Source organism: Leucoraja erinacea, chromosome 13, assembly GCF_028641065.1.
Source record: "Leucoraja erinacea ecotype New England chromosome 13, Leri_hhj_1, whole genome shotgun sequence".
In the NCBI taxonomy this organism is placed as follows: Eukaryota; Metazoa; Chordata; class Chondrichthyes; order Rajiformes; family Rajidae; genus Leucoraja; species Leucoraja erinaceus.
Genome location: NC_073389.1, coordinates 29,905,651 through 29,923,246, shown reverse-complemented (window position 1 = coordinate 29,923,246; position 17,596 = coordinate 29,905,651). Strand labels below are relative to the sequence as shown.

General features: G+C 42.7%; 1 protein-coding gene across 5 annotated transcripts in view; it reads right to left on the bottom strand.

The window, feature by feature from the left end:
• lrch1 (leucine-rich repeats and calponin homology (CH) domain containing 1) overlaps positions 1-17,596 on the bottom strand; it is a 169,322-nt gene that overhangs the window by 18,811 nt on the left and 132,915 nt on the right. For all 5 annotated transcript variants that reach the window (XR_008724438.1, XR_008724437.1, XR_008724439.1 and 2 more), the window contains 3 exons: positions 11,507-11,616; positions 10,622-10,759; positions 9,666-9,743 (listed from right to left, as the gene is read on the bottom strand). Coding sequence is in view for 2 of the 5 variants with exons in the window: in XM_055644768.1 (XP_055500743.1) it covers positions 9,666-9,743; positions 10,622-10,759; positions 11,507-11,616 (326 nt within the window). In the remaining 3 variants the exon portion in view is untranslated. The remainder of the gene's footprint in view (positions 1-9,665; positions 9,744-10,621; positions 10,760-11,506; positions 11,617-17,596) is intronic.

Here is a 17,596-nt window from a genome sequence, read left to right as displayed (position 1 = left end):
TTTCAATTATTGTTTAACAATTTTAATTATTTATGAGTTAACCATATAACAATTACAGCACGGAAACAGGCCATCTCGGCCCTTCTAGTCCGTGCCGAACACTTATTCTCCCCAGTCTCATCTACCTGCACTCAGACCATAACCCTCCATTCCTTTCCCGTCCATATACAGGTGCACAACCTTTTATCCGAAGATCCAAATAACGAAAACCCCCGAATAGCGACATTTTTTCGGTCCTTGAAGAAAGGTCCTTGAAAACGTTCACCGAGGGCGGCCCGCAGAGGTGACAGCAGAACCTCCGGTCAGTCCTCGAAAAAAGGGGAACTAAATCCCCATTCATAAAAGAGAAGGTGAGGGTATATTGCGCGGGGGGGTTAATAATTGACAATATGCTGCTACCTGCCAGCTGAGTTAAAAAATTCCCACGGTAGACTCACGATACACAGTGTATCGTGAGTCTTGCGTGGGAACTTTTTAACTCAGCGTGCAGGCAGCAGTAGATTGTCGCTCCCTTCAGTTTCACCCCACCTACACCCCTCTGCTTCCCGGCCATGTGTGTGACCCCTTCCCTCCCCTCTCCAGCTCCCCGCTCATTGCACCGGCGCGGGGGCTTTGCACTGTTTTCACGTCGCGATGCTAGCAGCACAGTGCCAGTCACCGGAGACGTCAGGATCATTTGGACGTCGACCACCAGGCCCACCGCAAGCACGGAGAACCCAGAGACCCACAGCCAACAGCAGCCCAGCCCCGCTCCAACTACAGAGGAACCTGGGTTGCGGATGACGGGGCGCAGCTCGGGGCGTCGTAGGGGCCCATCGGGGAGCGGGTTCCTGCTGGTCCTGACGTCTCCGGCCACCTGCTATCCTCCGGGAACTGTACCGCCCTTGCAGGAGAGTGGGGTTGTTTGCAGTTGCAGAGGGAGGGGGCAAGGGCGGTACAGTTCCCAGTCTCAGCTCCAGTCCAGGGGGGTGGCCGGAGACGTCAGGACCAACGGGACAGCGACCCCCAGGCCCACTGAAAGCACGGAGATCCCAGAGACCCACAGCCAGCAGCAACTCCAGCCCAGCCCCGCTCCAACTCCAGAGGAACACGTAGGGGCAGAAGCTGATGGTGTGCAAGGTATTCTTGGGGTGGCGCAGCTCGGGCTGTGGGCAAACTGCCACTTGTCGCCGTAGCGGCCCAGCGGGGAGCGGATTCCTCTGGAGTTGGAGGGGGAGGGGGGTATTGTGCTGTTTGATCGCCCCCTGCTATCCCAGGGACAGGGAGACACAGCGGCTTTTTAGACTGGTGGGCAATCACTTCCAAAGTTCTGCCCACACAGTCAGTACACCTCTCCTACACTGCATTTCATACAAACATTTATTCTGCAAGAAAAAACGACATTGAAGACTCAAACTCGCGACCGAGTAACTGCCGGGATCAAGGCGCAAACTCGCGACCTTGCGGATATGAGCCGAACACTCTACCACTGAGCCAGCCATTAAAATCTACGCTAAAAAATTTCCATTCCGAAGACCGACAAATTCTGAATTACGAAAAGTGTCTGGTCCCAAGGCTTTCGGATAAAAGGTTGTGCACCTATCCAATTTATTTTTAAATGATAAAATCGAACCTGCCTCCACCACTTCCACTGGAAGCTCATTCCACACAGCTACCACTCTCTGAGTAAAGAAGTTCCCCCTCATGTTACCCCTTAAACGTCTGTCCCTTAATTCTCAAGTCATGTCCTCTTGTTTGAATCTTCCCTACTCTCAATGGGAAAAGCTTATCCACGCCAACTCTGTCTATCCCTATCATCATTTTAAAGACCTCTATCAAGTCCCCCCTTAACCTTCTGGGCTCCAAAGAATAATGACCTAACTTGTTCAAGTATATTCAAGTTTCCAAGTATATTTAGTTAACTTTTTAAATGGTTAAATACTTTTAATTTATTTAAATAGTAGACCTTAATTTTCATTATCTGTAAATGTCTCTGAATATTAGACATCCATACACTGTTAAAGTGTGGTTGCAGCTGGCAAAGACATGGGAGGATTCTGCCAGCTGTTTCCGCAAGGTGTTGTTGAATGCTGCGGGAGTCTAGGACGTCATGAACTCTTCACACAGACCAGATCAGCCCAGGGGTGGGGGTGCAATCACAGATTGTGAAAATTTCTTTCAACTATACCTTACAAAACCCACCCCTCCTTATGACATGAAAACATGGACTGAAAAAAGCAGGATGAGGCAGCTCTAATCAAAACAAGCCTTTCCACTCCGAGCAGGACTCTGAAGAAATGCCAAACTGCCAGACAGTTATCCAAAGTTAATTACTTTTATCTGCTCAAAGAATAGGAAATGGAAACAATTCAATAGGTAAAGTAATTACTTTCTGATATCAAATTCACAACAAATCCCACTGGAAATTGACACTGATGTATCCTTGCTTTTTTTGTGGAACAACTTCCAACAAGCTATCTCAGGCATATGAAATGTCCCATAGACTACAGTGAATATTTTGCTTCCAGCCAAGAATGTGTGTGTGCACATAACCCAAGGCCTCACAAGAGAAAAGTTCAATCGTATAAATTCATGCTGTGGCTTTCTGGTAGTAAAAATATCCACGGCTCTTTCCAGAAGACGGGGGAAAACAGAATTGATACAGCAATAGATGGTGGACAGGAGAGGGCGCTGAAAACCTCGACCATGTGATGGAGACACTGTGGACTGGGAGGAATGTAAAAATGGTTATGAATTTTCCATTTATGATGATGGCAGGGCAAGGATGAAGTTACAATATACCATGGGATTGGAATTTAATACTAAATTAACATGGTAGTCATATCAGTTTTGTTATTGCCACTTGTACTAAGTTATAGTGAAAAACTGCGTGCTATGCAGGCAAATTAACCCACAGACGAGCGCAATCAACCATACTTAAGTACAACAGGTAGTGAAAAAAGAAAAGGGAAACAATATAGGATATAGCGTTACAGCTACAGAGAAAGAGCAGCTTAATTAACGTGCAAGGGCCCCACCAAGGTAGAGTCGGAGAATCGTGAATATATCTTTAACAGATGAGAGGTCCAATCAAAAACCTGATAACAGCGAGGAAGAAACTGTTCTTAAATCTGGTGGTGTATGCTTTCAAGCTTTTGTATCTACTGCCTGACAGGAGAGGGGAGAAAGGAAATGACTGGGGTTGTGTCAGAGGAGTTCACACACCGAGATGTGATGCATTTGAATAGGATGCCTTCTCCAGTGCATCTCTACGGGTAGCTGCATTCTGTGCATTTGGAGTTTATGAAGTAAAAAATGGGAGAATAGTATAGAAGGAGGAGTGATAAAAGTGCAGGGGGCTCAGTAGCTAGGGCACAGGATGATCAGTGGAAATATGTCTTGGAAATGGATCTGCACCTTAGCTCAAGATTATGAATGGCAAGGGCTGGTTTAACTGAGCGTGGATTAAGGAATCTTTGGAGATAGAAAAAGCTACCATTATGTGCTTTACTCCCACCAAAACACGGCTGGCACTTGGTTGCCCTTTTAGACTGGCCAAGCGTTTTGCTCATTGGTAGATAATGTTCCAAGAAAATGAGGGATGGCAGGAAACAAAGCAACCTCAGTGATAAAACACATCACAACAACAAATGAGAATTAGGCTCTCATGGCTTCCATTTTAAAATCAGTGGCTCTGCTACAATTTCAATGCAAGGAATTATTATACGGGAAACAGAGTTCTACTGTTCATCACCATAGGGATGGGGAGCATCACATAAATATTATGCTTAACAGTTTGATTTGACATTTGTATCTAAAGGGTTGACAGGAAGTGCAACTTTGCATGGAATTAAGTTATGACAGCTAGGGTGACTTTATTTTAATAGATAACCTGACAAAAATAAAGCTATTCAACACCATGAACAGCCAGATAGCATACATAGATGTTACTTATTAACTTGTTCTAATTTGTACAAAGGCAACAGTGCACTCCAGTTTTATAGTAAGTTGAAGGTGTACCGAGGAAGAAGCTCTTGTGTGCGGTCCTTCATTCAGTTAGTTCTAGCAAGGGTTGAAGTAGGATTTAAAGTATTTGAATCGGATGTAAATTCTCCCGCAGCTCAGTGATTTACATTGTCTCAGCTTCTTATTGCTACGTTTGATGAGAATAAATGTATTTGTGGAATATTAAGACCCAGGGGAGAAAGGGTAGCATTCTCTTTAACCTGCACCAGACTCCTCTGTCTGTTGCAGATGTATTCTGCTAAATGTTCTGCTCAAAGGCTCCTCCTCCGTGGGCTTCACATTGAAGCTATTTCAGGGGTCTTCAGCATCAACCGGCCATAGGTGGCCTCCCGAACTCAGAACAAGGTGCATGAGGAAGTCTCACAGCCTAACATCTGTGGTAGGTAAGTTACTGGAGCGTATTCTGAGGGATATGAAAATTTGGAGACGGGTAGATTAGGGATGGTCAGCATGGTTTTGTGCGGTTGATGAGGGCTGAGCCGTAGATGTTATTTTAATGGATTTCAGCAAGGAATTTGATAAGGTTCTCTGGGATCCAGGGAGAGCTAGTTGACTGGATAGAAAATTGGCTTTATGGAAGGAAGCGAGGGTCAAGATGGAAGGTTGTTTTTCGAAGTGGAGGCCTGTGACTTGTGGTTTGCTTCAGGGATCGGTGTTGGGCCAATTGATATTTTGTGATTTACAGTGCCCTACATAATGTTTGTAACAAAGACCCATCATTTATTTATTTGCCTCTGTGCTTCACAATTTGAGATTTGTAATAGAAAAAATCACATGTGGTTAAAGTGCACATTCTCAGATTTTAATAAAGGTCATTTTTATACATTTTGGTTTCACCATGTAGAAATTACAGCATTTCAGGGCACCATAATGTTTGGGACACAGCAACGTCATGTAAATGAAAGTAGTCATGTTTAGTATTTTGCTGCATATCCTTTGCATGCAATGACTGCTTGAAGTCTGCAATTCATGGGCATCATCAGTTGCTGGGTGTCTTCTCTGGTGATGCTCTGCCTGTATTGCAGCCATCTTTAGCTTATGCTTGTTTTGGGGGCTAGTCCCCTTCCGTTTTCTCTTCAGCATATAAAAGGCATGCTCAATTGGGGTCAGATCAGGTGATTGACTTGGCCACTCAAGAATTGGCCATTTTTTAGTGTTGAAAAACTTCTTTGTTGCGTTAGCAGTATGTTTGGCATCATTGTCTTGCTGTAGAATAAACCGCCAGCCAATGAGTTTTGAGGCATCTGTTTGAACTGGAGCAGATAGGATGTGTCTATGCAATTCAGAATTCATTATGCTACTACCATCAGCAGTTGTATCATCAATGACGAGAAGCGAGCCAGTACCTTCTGCAGCCATATATGTCCAATAGACAATAGGTACAGAAGAAGGCCCTTCGAGCCAGCACCGCCATTCAATGTGATCATGGCTGATCATATCCAATCAGTACCCCGTTCCTGCCTTCTCCCCATCTCCGCTATATTTAAGAGCCCTATCTAGCTCTCTCTTGAAAGTATCCAGAGAACCGGCCTCCACCTCTGAGGCAGAGAATTCCAGTCTCACAACTCTCTGTGTGAAAAAGTGTTTCCTCATCTCTGGTCTAAATGGCTTACCCCTTATTCTTAAACTGTGGTCCCTGGTTCTGGACCCCCAACATCGGAAACATATTCCCTGCCTCTAGCGTGTCTAAACCCTTAATAATCATATGTTTCAATAAGATTCCCTCTCATCCTTCTAAATTCCAGAGTATAAAAGCACAGCTGCTCCATTCTCTCAGCATATGACAGTCCTGCCAGGAATTAACCTACGCTGCACTCCCTCAAAAGCAAGAATGTTCTTCCTCAAATTAGGGGTCCAAAACTGCACACAATACTCCAGGTGTGGTCTCACTGGGGCCCTGTACAACTGCAGAAGGACCTATTTGCTCCTATACTCAACTCCTCTTGTTATGAAGGCCAACATGACATTCGCTTTCTTCACTGCCTGCTGTACCTGCATACTGACTGATGAACAAGGACCCCATATCCCGTTGTACTTCCCCTTTACCCAATTTGAAAACATTTAGATAATAATCTGTCTTCCTGTTTTTGCTACCAAAGTGGATAACCTCATATTTATCCACGTTAAACTGCATCTGCCATGCATCTGCCCACTCCCCAACCTGTCCAAGTCTCCCTGCATTCTCATGGCATCTTCCTCACAGTTCACACTGCCACCCAGCTTTGTGTCATCTGCAAATTTGCTAATGTTACTTTGAATCCCTTTATCTAAATCATTGATGTCCAGGTCATAACACACTGACCACCTTGTTTCACATATGGGGCTTTATGCTTTGATTCTTGGGCAGTTCCTTCTCTCCTCCATACTTTGCTCTTGCCATTACTCTGATACAAGTTAATCTTCGTCTCATCTGTCCACAAGACCTATTTCCAGAACTGTGGTTGCTCTTTTAAGTATTCAGTGGCAAACTATAACCTGGCCATCCTATTTTTGCGGCTAACCACTGGTGTGCATCTTGCAGTGTAGCCTCTGTATTTCTGTTCATGATGTCTTCTGTGGAGAGTGGTCATTGACAAATACACACCTGACTCCTGAGGAGTGTTTCAGATCTGTTGGGCAGGTGTTTGGGAATTTTTCATTATTATAGAGAGAATTCTTCTGTCATCAGCTGTGGAGGTCTTCTTCTTAATGATGTTCCAAACAGTTGATTTTGGTAAGCCTAAGGTTTGGCTGATGTCTTGAACAGTTTAATTCTTGTTTCTCAGTCTCATAATGGCTTCTTTGACTTTCATTGGCACAACTTTGGTTCTCATGTAGGTAAACAGCAATAAAATTTCCAAAGACGATGGAAATACTGGAGGAAAGACTAGGTGCTGAGAGCTCTCTTATACCTGCATTAAGAAGGCAATTAAACACACCTAAGCAATTACAAACACCGGTGAAGCCATGTGTCCCAAACATTATGGTGCCCTGAAATGGGGGGGACTATGTATAAACGCAGCTGTAATTTCTACATGGTGAAACCAAAATGTATAAAAAATACCCTTTAATAAAATCTGACAATGTACACTTTAACCAAATGTGATTTTTTCTATTACAAATCTCAAATTGTGGACTATAGGGACAAATAAATAAATGATGGGTCTTTGTCCCAAACATTATGGTGGGCACTGTTTATCAACGATTTGGATGAGAATTTACAAGGTAACAATTAGTAAGTTTGCAGACTAAAGTGGTGGTATTGTAGACAGAGAAGATGGTTATTAAAAAATACAGCAGGATCTTTATCAGTTGGGCAGGTGGACTGAGGAATGGTGAAGGAAATTTAATGCAGAGGTGCGAGGTATTGCAATTTGAGAAGTCAATCCAGGGCAGGCCTTACACAGTGAAAGGCAGGGCTCTGGGGTGTGTGGTAGAGCAGAGGAATCTAGGATTACGGATACAGAGTTCCTTGAAAGTGGTGTCACAGGATGGCATCGATAGGGTGGTCAAGATGGCTTTCAGCACATTGGACTTCATCAGTCAGGGTATTGAGTATAGAAGTTGGATGTTATGCTCCAGTTGTTAAAGACGTTGTGAGACCACATTTGGAGTTTTGTGTTCCGTTTAGTTCACCCAACCTACAAGGATGTTCCCAGGACTTGAGCGCCTGAACTGTAGGGAGAGTTTGGGCAGGCTATGGCTATAGTCCTTGGAGTGCATGAGCATGAGGGGAAATCTTAGAGGTGTATACAATTATGAGGGGAGTAGATAGGATAGATGCACAAAGTTTTTAACCCAGAGTGGGGTAATCAAGAACCAGAACACATAGGTTCAAGTATTAGAGGGGAAAGATTTAATAGGAATCTGAGGGGTGACTTTTTCACACAGAAGGTGGTGGATATATGTAACGAGCTTCCAAAGAGTGTAGTTGAGGCAGGTACTACAACAACATTTAAAAGACATTTGGACAGGTACATGGAAAGGAAAGGCTTAGAGGGATATGGGCCAAACATGGGCAAGTGAGACTAATGCAGATGGGGCATCTTGGTTGGCATGGGCAAGTTGCACAGAAAGGCCTTTTTCAATGCTATATGGCTCCATGACACTTTGATTATCCCACTTACCCTGCAATATGTTCTATTACGACTTTACTGTCACAAATAAAATGGTCTAATTGCAGTTTGGCACTAGTTCCACTTCAGGGGCTCAATATTGTTCCACCAGCTCCTTCTGAAGTGCAGGTCAGCAGTATTGAAGGCACATACTGCCCAAAAATTTAAAAATAAATGTTTACACGAGGCGACCTACGAAATGACCAGTTCTTTGAAATCTTAATCATATGCCCCCTCTTTGATGAAGTGATTTATTTTGATCACACTTTTAGACAAGGAAGCCATTGAATAAATTCTGTGGACCTTGCCTCCCTACAATGAAGCTGCAGCTAAATCTACGAAGAAGATCCCATGGTTTCAAGTCAATGCTGACCATCAATCACCCGTTCACACTATGTCATCCCTCTTTCGCATCCACTTCCTATAAACTAGTGCCAGTTTACAGAGGCCAATTAACCTACAAATCCGCATGTCTTTGGAATGGGGGTGGAAGCCTAAGCACCCGGAGGAAACCGATGTGGTGACAGAGAGAACGTGCAAACTCCACACAGACAGCACCCGACATCAGGATTGAACCAAGTTTCTAGCAGTATGAGGCATGAAATCTAGGTGGCAGTTGGACAGATTAGGACTTTATTCCTTGGCAGTTAGGAGATTGAGCAGTGACAATTTACAGGTGCATAAAATCAAGAGGGGTATAGATAGGTGAATGCATAGTCTTTTCTCCATTGTTAGGGAATCAAGAGCTAGAGGGCATAGGTTTAAGGTGGGATGGGAAAGATTTAATAGGAAGTTGAAGAGCACCTTTTCACGCAGAAGTTGGTACATGTATAGAATGAGCTGCCTTAGTAGTAGGTAAAATAACACCATTTAAAAGACATTTGGACGTGTACATGGATAGGAAAGGTTTTGAGGAAGCCTATTCATCATTCCATGAGATAGGTACTGGTCTTTTACCTTAAAATCCAATCTTGTGCCTTATCCCCAATTTCCTTTACAATATAATGAGATGAACAAAATGAAAATTGAGTTAAGAGACCACTTACAAAATTCAGTATCACTGCTCAACTTAGTAACAGTCAAGAGTCAAGTCAAGAGAGTTTATTGTCATGTGTCCCAGATAGGACAATGAAATTATTACTTGCTGCAGCACAACAGAGCTGTGTCCAGCTTCATCCTATCCTTTTTGTGATGTGGAACATGTTTGCACAGCATTTTTCTTTCACCAAATCTCACAGATCAGTAGTTACCATTACAGTGACAGCAATTTTATGACTTGTGAAATGAACCCCTGAAGAGTCAAAGGTCTCTTCAGAGTAGGTACAGGAATAACTCAGAACTTGGAATGAAGAACAGGCACTTACGAGCTTTTGAAGCCCGTAAAGAAATTGATTGTATTGTTATTTAAAATTCTGACAATATGAAAAGGCCAAGAGGTAATTTGTTTCCACTTCAATTATTTTTTGGAAGCTGCCATTCTTCCAAGTTCATTTCCCAAAACTATTGAGCATGTGCCAATCATCATTCAAGGAAAAGTGCCGATTTACACTTGAATTTTGAAATTACCTCAGGTACACCCATTTTCCTGCAAGCTTCCAGGAAGTTTTCCACGTTTCTCCTGCATTTTGCCATGCTTAGCTTAGGCTGTAAGACAAATTCATGACCATTATAAAAAAATAAATTTTCAAAAGGAATTGCTGAAATGGTACAATGTATTGTGGACACCTTGGTTCACTGCTGCTTACCACAACAGTTCAATGATGGTACAATATTGAGCCACAGATGCAGAGATGATCGCAATCTCAGCAGATAAGCACCACGCAGATGCTTATCTGCTGAGATTTTGATCATCTCTGCATCTGTGGCTCGATATTGTATCATCATTGAACTGTTCTCTGCCCAGAAAATTCTCTCTGCCACGTGGCACTGTTTGTTGAAAGACTGCCAAGGCAGGAAGCTAATATTTTCAAAGCAACATATTAGCTGTGGAGCAGTGATGAGACTAAAACCGCTATAATTGGATTTACTTCTTTCTTCAAAGTACATATCATACAGTTTACAGCTGTGAGGCAGACACATGAGCTGTTTGAACAAAGCTGGTGCTGACTAATGGCAAAGAACCATACATAAGTCCGAGGAGGAAGAACCAAATTGATCCATTTTTTTCACTGCTTCTTAATCCTTGGAAAATAGTTGGTAAAAGATGCTCAAGCAATATTAGATGACCTGTTATAGAAAGAGATAGAGAGCTTTGCTTAGTCAGCAACTCCATTATTGCCGAACAGAGGTCGGTCAGGTTGACAGAAGATCAATTAGTTGGACCATGATCAAATTTGTCTTCCCGAAGTACTATTAACTTTTAACAGAAAAAATGGTCAAAAACTTTTTTTTTTAAATAGTCTAATATTCCCAAATTCCATGTTGTTTGATCCTTCACTAAGCAACAGGGATCATTAATAAGAAACAATATACCTGTCGCACACAAAAACAAGTGCCTATTCCTTAAAAAACAGAAGCCTTACCACTGCAAGTGATGGAACGTGTATACTGAGTACGGATCTCGGCCGGATGTGATTGACTAAGTGACACAGAACAACTCCATCCATCAAGGCTGCTCCAATTTCTTCTGGTAGATCAATTTTCAGTCTGTTTTCAATATTCTGTTGAACAAGATTCAGTTAGAATTGTAGGCAATACTTGGCTCAACTTTAATGTAATTAACTCATGTGCCCTATATTAATTTCTAATGTCCAACAAACTCGTTGCTGACAAATGCAGATTTCACCATGGCTAAATAATATTTTACTTGTGTGGACATACTGCCCAAAAGATTCTTCAAGAATCAGAATAAGGGATTACAAGAACGAAGGCAGGCTGACTGAAGAATCCAATTGCAGTATTATGCTCAATTTCTGTTAACAGCAATCACAAATGGCTCAGCCCCACTAGATTATGAAAAGCTCACTTTGTTCGAGTGATCTCCAAAAATTCCAACTCCTGGTAGAACATAGAAGTATATAGGACAGGAAATGGATCAGCCACAATCTTGCCCGACACAGGATCATTAAAGTAGACACTTATGTAGTATTTTCAGGACACAATGTTAATCTGGTCTCACGCAAGATAGGACCATGGGCTCTCTGATTAAACACACTGGCACATCAAAGTCATGATGTGGATGGATCATCCAAAAAATGAGGTGATTAGTGACCTTGAGTATAGCATTTCAAGCACATTATCTTCAGAAAAACATCTTTGATGGAAAAAACCTGAGCTACATTTTATATTTCAAAACTGGGTCACATCACTGATGGGACAAATGGATCAAAAATCTTTGTATGCTTGCTCTTGAAGGCTTTATAGCTTGAAGCAAAGTAAGGAGAGATGCAGTAGCATCAACATCTCACCTCCCGGAGTTGTTCTATATGTTCCTTTTCCTCTCTCATCTGCTCCATTTTTCTACGGATGGTAAATTGAGGATCCATGGAGTCAATATGCCGCAATGACCGAAAGAAAGCTGTTGAAAACAGAGCAAGCAAATCTTCAGGTTAGAATGACACTGTGTCGCAATCCTGTCTTCATAATATTTGTTTCTATTTTGTTAGATGTTCTTGGCTGAGTTAATCCATCATGAGTGGAATGCCTCACTAACCCAGTTAGATATTCTCCCCATTGAAACTTTGGAACAGTTAGTCACGGGTAAAACTTCCACTTCTGAGTGAAATTTGTGGATTCAAAGTTCAGTCGAGAAACTTAGCATGGAGTCTAGGACAACACTCCTGATACAGCACCTTGAACAGGGTCATCTAGATGTCTTTTCAACTCCTGAAAGTCATTGGGCTTTGAGTCATTGAGGTTAAAAGATGATGTGTAAACAGAGGCTCCATCTAGACTCCCCAGTGGGTGTAAAAGATTACTGGCACTATTCTGAACCAATATTTATTCTTCAACATCATTGTAACAGATTGTTTGGTTACTACCCCTTTGTTTGTTGGACTATGTTCTATGCCGATTGTTCGCTACATTTCCATTCTAAACTTGTGAAAGATGTTATGTAAATGCATGGCCTTTCCACTGATTCCACAATACATTGCTGAAACAACTACATACAAGTTCCTGCTGTGGATAAATGATTCCATACTCAAAGCGGTTAGTGCTTGTCCCATGAAGAAGACAAGCTAGTACCTCTACTTTCATTGAAGATTAAAGTGATTCAGCATGTCACCAAATACACTAATAATACTTTGACGGAAGAAAGTAAAAAACAAAGTACTGTAGTAAATCGGCAGGTCAGGCAGCATCTGTGGAGGGAATGAATTGACGATGTTTTGGGTCCCAACCCAAAACATTCCCAGCGTCATCAGAAAGATTTCAGCATCTGCAATCTCTTGTGTCTACAGAAGAAAGTATGTTGACTGCATCATGGCCTGGTGCGGCAACTCCAATGCACAGGAACTCAAGAGGCTGCAGAAACTTGTGGCAGCCCTCTCCATCACAGGTAGATCCTTCAAAACCATTGAAAGCATTCACATGAGGTGTTGACTCAAGGAAGTGGCATCTGACCTCAAGGATTCTCACCATCCAGATCATGCTCTCTTCTTGTTGTTACCGCCATGTAGGAGGTACAGAAGCCTGAAGTCACACACCACTAGGTTTGGGAACAGCTACTTTCCTACACCCATCAGGTCCTTGAACCTACCTGCACAACCCTAATCTTCCCTGAGCAAAAAGACACTATGGACCACCCATTGCATTACCATGAACTAAATGTGTTTTTTTCTATTACTGTCTTTCTTACTGCACAGTCTATTTCTTTATGGTGTTTTGGATAATTTATGTATAATCTATGTTTCTATGTTTCTATCTGAGTATGCGGCTGTGATGCTGGTGCAAGCAAGATTTTCACTGTAGCTGTACCTCACTGTACTCGTGCACTATGCCATCATTCCCTGCTTGTCATGTTCAAGCTCAGTGACATTCATCTCTCCCCTCCTCTCAGAACTCCCAGAAAACCATCCGTATTATAAACCATGGAGGTAGAAAGAGCATGCTCCAGCAGGAATACAATTTTCCCACTGATTTGCCTTTCATTTTTGTCGAGGAGGTAGAGAAAGTGAGATGAGAAAACACATTTGCTTATCTACTTCCTTGAAGAACAATATTAGCAAGACATAGTGAATGCTGAATCAGATAGCCAAAGAGATTCCTTCCATCTGTGCCTTCTCTAAGAGCATTCTCCACTTATTCCCATTCCCGCAACCTAATCATGAGGTTCTTTATGAATCCACATTCAGCTGCAGCTGAATTTTTTTACTTCATCGTCAGATCATACACGCCTTTCCAAATCCAGACTGTATTTACTCAAAAAGACACAAAATGCTGGAGTATCTCAGCGGGACAGGCAGCATCTCTGGAGAGAAGGGATGGGTGACGTTTCAGGTCGATGTGACTGTGGGTGTGAAGGAGCAGGTATGGAGACAGATGTTATCTCTCAGTTGCAGGAGAAAGTAAATGGCGAGGAGGTGGTATGGGTGGGAATAGATGAGTGAACCAAGGAGATACAGATGGAGCAGTCACTGTGGAAGGTGGAGGGGGATGGGAGGATGTGACTGGTGGTGAGATTACTTTGAAGGTGGCGGAAATGTTGGAGAATCATGTATTCGTTGCGGAGGCTGGAAGGATGAAAAGTTAGGACGAGCGGAACTCTATCCTTCTTTTGGCTGGGGGGGGGGGGGGGGGGGGGGGGCGAGCAACAGAGGAGATGCGGGTGAGGGATGCATCTACGACAGCAGGGAGAATACCAGGTTTACAAATCTCTATACCAGCTCCCAACTATTTACTCTCTGTGAAGCTGCATTTCTCTCAAAGTCTCCAAACATTTGAAACTGCAGATGCTAAAGCAACTATCTTCCCATACTATAGTGCGAGAGTGGAAATGAATGGACCACTATCTGGGGTTATCTCACCCTTCCCCCAAAATCAAACAGATTATCACGATATCCTGGATCAGTGTATTTGGGGGGTATTTTTGCACATGGAGTAGGTGGTACGTTACATAAACAAGTTAATCAAGGGAAAAGAAGAAAACAAGTCTTTTCAAATAATGTGAATCAAGGTGAATGGGCAGCAAAGTAAGTTGACAATGGCACAATCTACCTCAACTCTGCGTTTAAATGAGGAAGGATCGTAAAAGGATTTTACACTCTCTGTTCAAACATTATAATGGCTAAAAAAAAGTTGTGACACACAAACTCGATAAGAGTTCTTCAGAGGAGGTCGCTAGGATGGTGAATTGGTAGAAATCCAGCATTCAGATAGACTTTCGGAAAGTCCCTGATGTGTCTCCAATTTGGTGAGTTCACACTGTAGAATCAAGATGAATTAGGAATTGAATCCATCCTTCACCTAAAGAGCTGCAGTTAATGGTTTAGCCTGGAAATGTGACACTGGTGATCTCTCCCAATGATCAGGCTTAAGCTCATTGTCTTTACGAATGATCTGACCGTGGTTTTAGAGGTAAGCAAGTTTAACAATGACATCATCTTGGCAAAGGGTTACAACCGTAGAGGTGCAATAAATTAAAAAAATATCTAGACCCACAAGTAGTGGGTTGCTCAATGACATTCAATAATATAGATAAATATCGGTGATAATTTGGCTGTCTATCAGATCAAATGTACTTGCTCCAGGCGGCAGTACAACAAACATGTATGCAAATTATAAACTGAACACTTGGCCGATATAGAAAAATATGACCATGTCTCTCGAGCCAAAGCTAACAATATATTCCTTTACATTAATAGAACTATCACTACAACTGAAGGCACACTTTTGTCACGGTCCCAAGGTTTAGTCACCACATATTGGGTGACAGAATGGATTTTGAAAGGAGCCAAGGAAAGATTCAAAGGATAATTTCCTTACCAGAGGCTCTATGTCCATAGCAACTAACTTGTCTAGAGGAGATGTGAACAGAGGGAGAGCAGAGGAGAGAGCAACAGAGAAATAAACAACCCACAGTGGAACAGTAAGATGCAGTTGCTGGAAACCCAGTTACTAGATGCTGCTGGGAATAGCCAGCAGGTCAGACAGCATCTGTGTGGAGAAAGAGAGAGTTCACCAGAACGGACCAGAGGTCAAAAGGCAAAGTCCTGCAGATGCCAGAAATCTGAATCAAAAAAAATTGCTAATCCGTAAGGCAGCATCTATGGAGAAATAAAAGATATCTGCGCCATCAAAACTGCCCAGGAAAAGTCATCAACCTGAATCTCTAACCCTACCCTCTCTCCACAGATTCTGAATGCACAAAACACTTTAAGTAATGACTGTCGCACCCCTCCCTCTCTCCTCTTTATACTGCCTATCTCCCCTCTACACTTTCAGTCCTGATGCAGGGTCTTGATGCAAAACAGCAATCATCCTTTTTCCTCCAGAGATGCCAAGTTTCTGCAGCAGTTTGTCTTTTGCACCAGATTTCAATACTGTATCTGCAGTTGTTGGTGACTCAAGAGTATTCCCTGCTCTTACATCCAAACTTCTCACCTAACTGGAAATACAAGGGTATCTGAATTCAGTGTTGAGTCCCAAAGACTGTAACACGCCTGGACAAAAGAGGAGGTGCAGTTTCCCAAGCTTAGGCTCTGTTAGAACAGTGGAGCAGCCTAGGCAGGTCAGAGCGTGTTTGGGAAGGATAATTAAAATGACAGGAATATTAGATCATGGGGTTACCCCTATAGACTGAACAGAATATGTTCATAAACTCATATGTCCATAAACTCCCCCAATACTTCTGCCACCCATCTACACACCAGGAGCAATTCACAGCGGCCAATTAACCTACCAATCCTGCACATCTTTGGGATGTAGGAGAAAATTGGAGCACGCAGGGGAAATCACACTGTCCCAGTGAGAATGGTGCAAACTCCACACTGAGATCAGCAGTCGGGATTGAACCTGGCTTACTGGAATTGTGAGACAACAGCACCGCATCTGCTGCATGGTTGTGAACATGGAGAGAGGTTTTGGGCATTTGTGGCAAGTAAACAAGACTGAAGTGGAAACTACAGTTTGCTACTTTATCACAGGTCAATCTGAAAGAACATGTCTATTCAAACTGGTTGAACTAATACAATTTTTATTCATACCGTTACGTATAATTTTTGACATTCTAATATTACTCAGCAAACAAGTGGAAATACAGTGTGCAGTAAAGGTCATAGAAACACAATATATTCAAACTGTTGACTGCTTCAGTAAAGAACTGGATGATCTCCAGACTCATCCATCAAAATTCAGATGCAGACAAGCCTTTAATCACACATCCGCATACAATTGCACAGGCAAGCCAAAATCTCTCTGCAACAACCAACGCGCAGCCGCCCGACTCATCACCCACACCAAATCCTCGCATCACATCACTCCAGTCCTCAAACAACTTCACTGGCTTCCCAACTCCTACCGGATCACCTACAAAATCCTGATCCTCACCTACAAAGCCCTCCACCATCTGGCCCCCCCATATCTCACTGACCTCCTCTCCCCCCTACCAACCCTCACGGACCCTCAGATCCACATCAGCCGGTCCTCCTCTCCATCCACCACAAGTCCAACCTCCGCAGTTTTGGGGACAGAGCCTTCTCCAGGGCAGCTCCCAGGCTCTGGAACTCCCTCCCCCCCCAACTGATCCGCAATTCCTTGTCCCTCACCATCTTCCAGTCCCACCTCAAGACCTCTGCCTATCCTTAGCCCCCCGTCCCCCTCCCTTTTCATCTGTGCATTAATTGCCTCATATTGTGTTTTGAATTGTATTCTGTCTTTACTTTGTGTACTACTATTCATTTCATTCCCCTTACATGTTTTTCCTCTACCTGCTAAATTTTTGTAAGGTGTCCTTGACACTCTTGAAAGGTGCCCATAAATAAAATGTATTATTATTATTAACATATTAAAGCAACTAACTATTCACTGGGAAATCCCTCAATTACTCCAAAGAAAAATGCAACATTCAACATTTTTAGATACACTAGAGGTTTTAGTGTAGAAACATGGAACCATAGATGCTGGTTTACACCAAAGGATACAAAATGCTGCAGTAACTCAGCAAGTCAGACTGTATCTCTGGAAAGCATGGATAGATGGCGTTTCGGGTAGAGACCCTACTTCAGACTGAAGAAAGGTCCTAACCTGAAATGCCACCTATCCATGTTCTCCAGAGATGCTGCCTGACCCGTCGAGCTACTCCAGCGCTTTGTGTCCTTTTTTTTAATATAAAGATTTCTTCTCTTTATTGGTTTGATAATTAGAGAGGCTAAGTGGTTTATTGAATAATAATCCCACCCAATGTTTTTCTCTAGCTCAACAACAGATATAATCCAGTCCCTTTCCTTTAATTGAACTAGGTGCAATCAGAATGCTAAAATTACATTTCATCTGTCCAAGGTGAGGAAGACTCCTGCTACTGGTTTTCAATGGTATGCTCAAAGACAAATTCCAAGTTG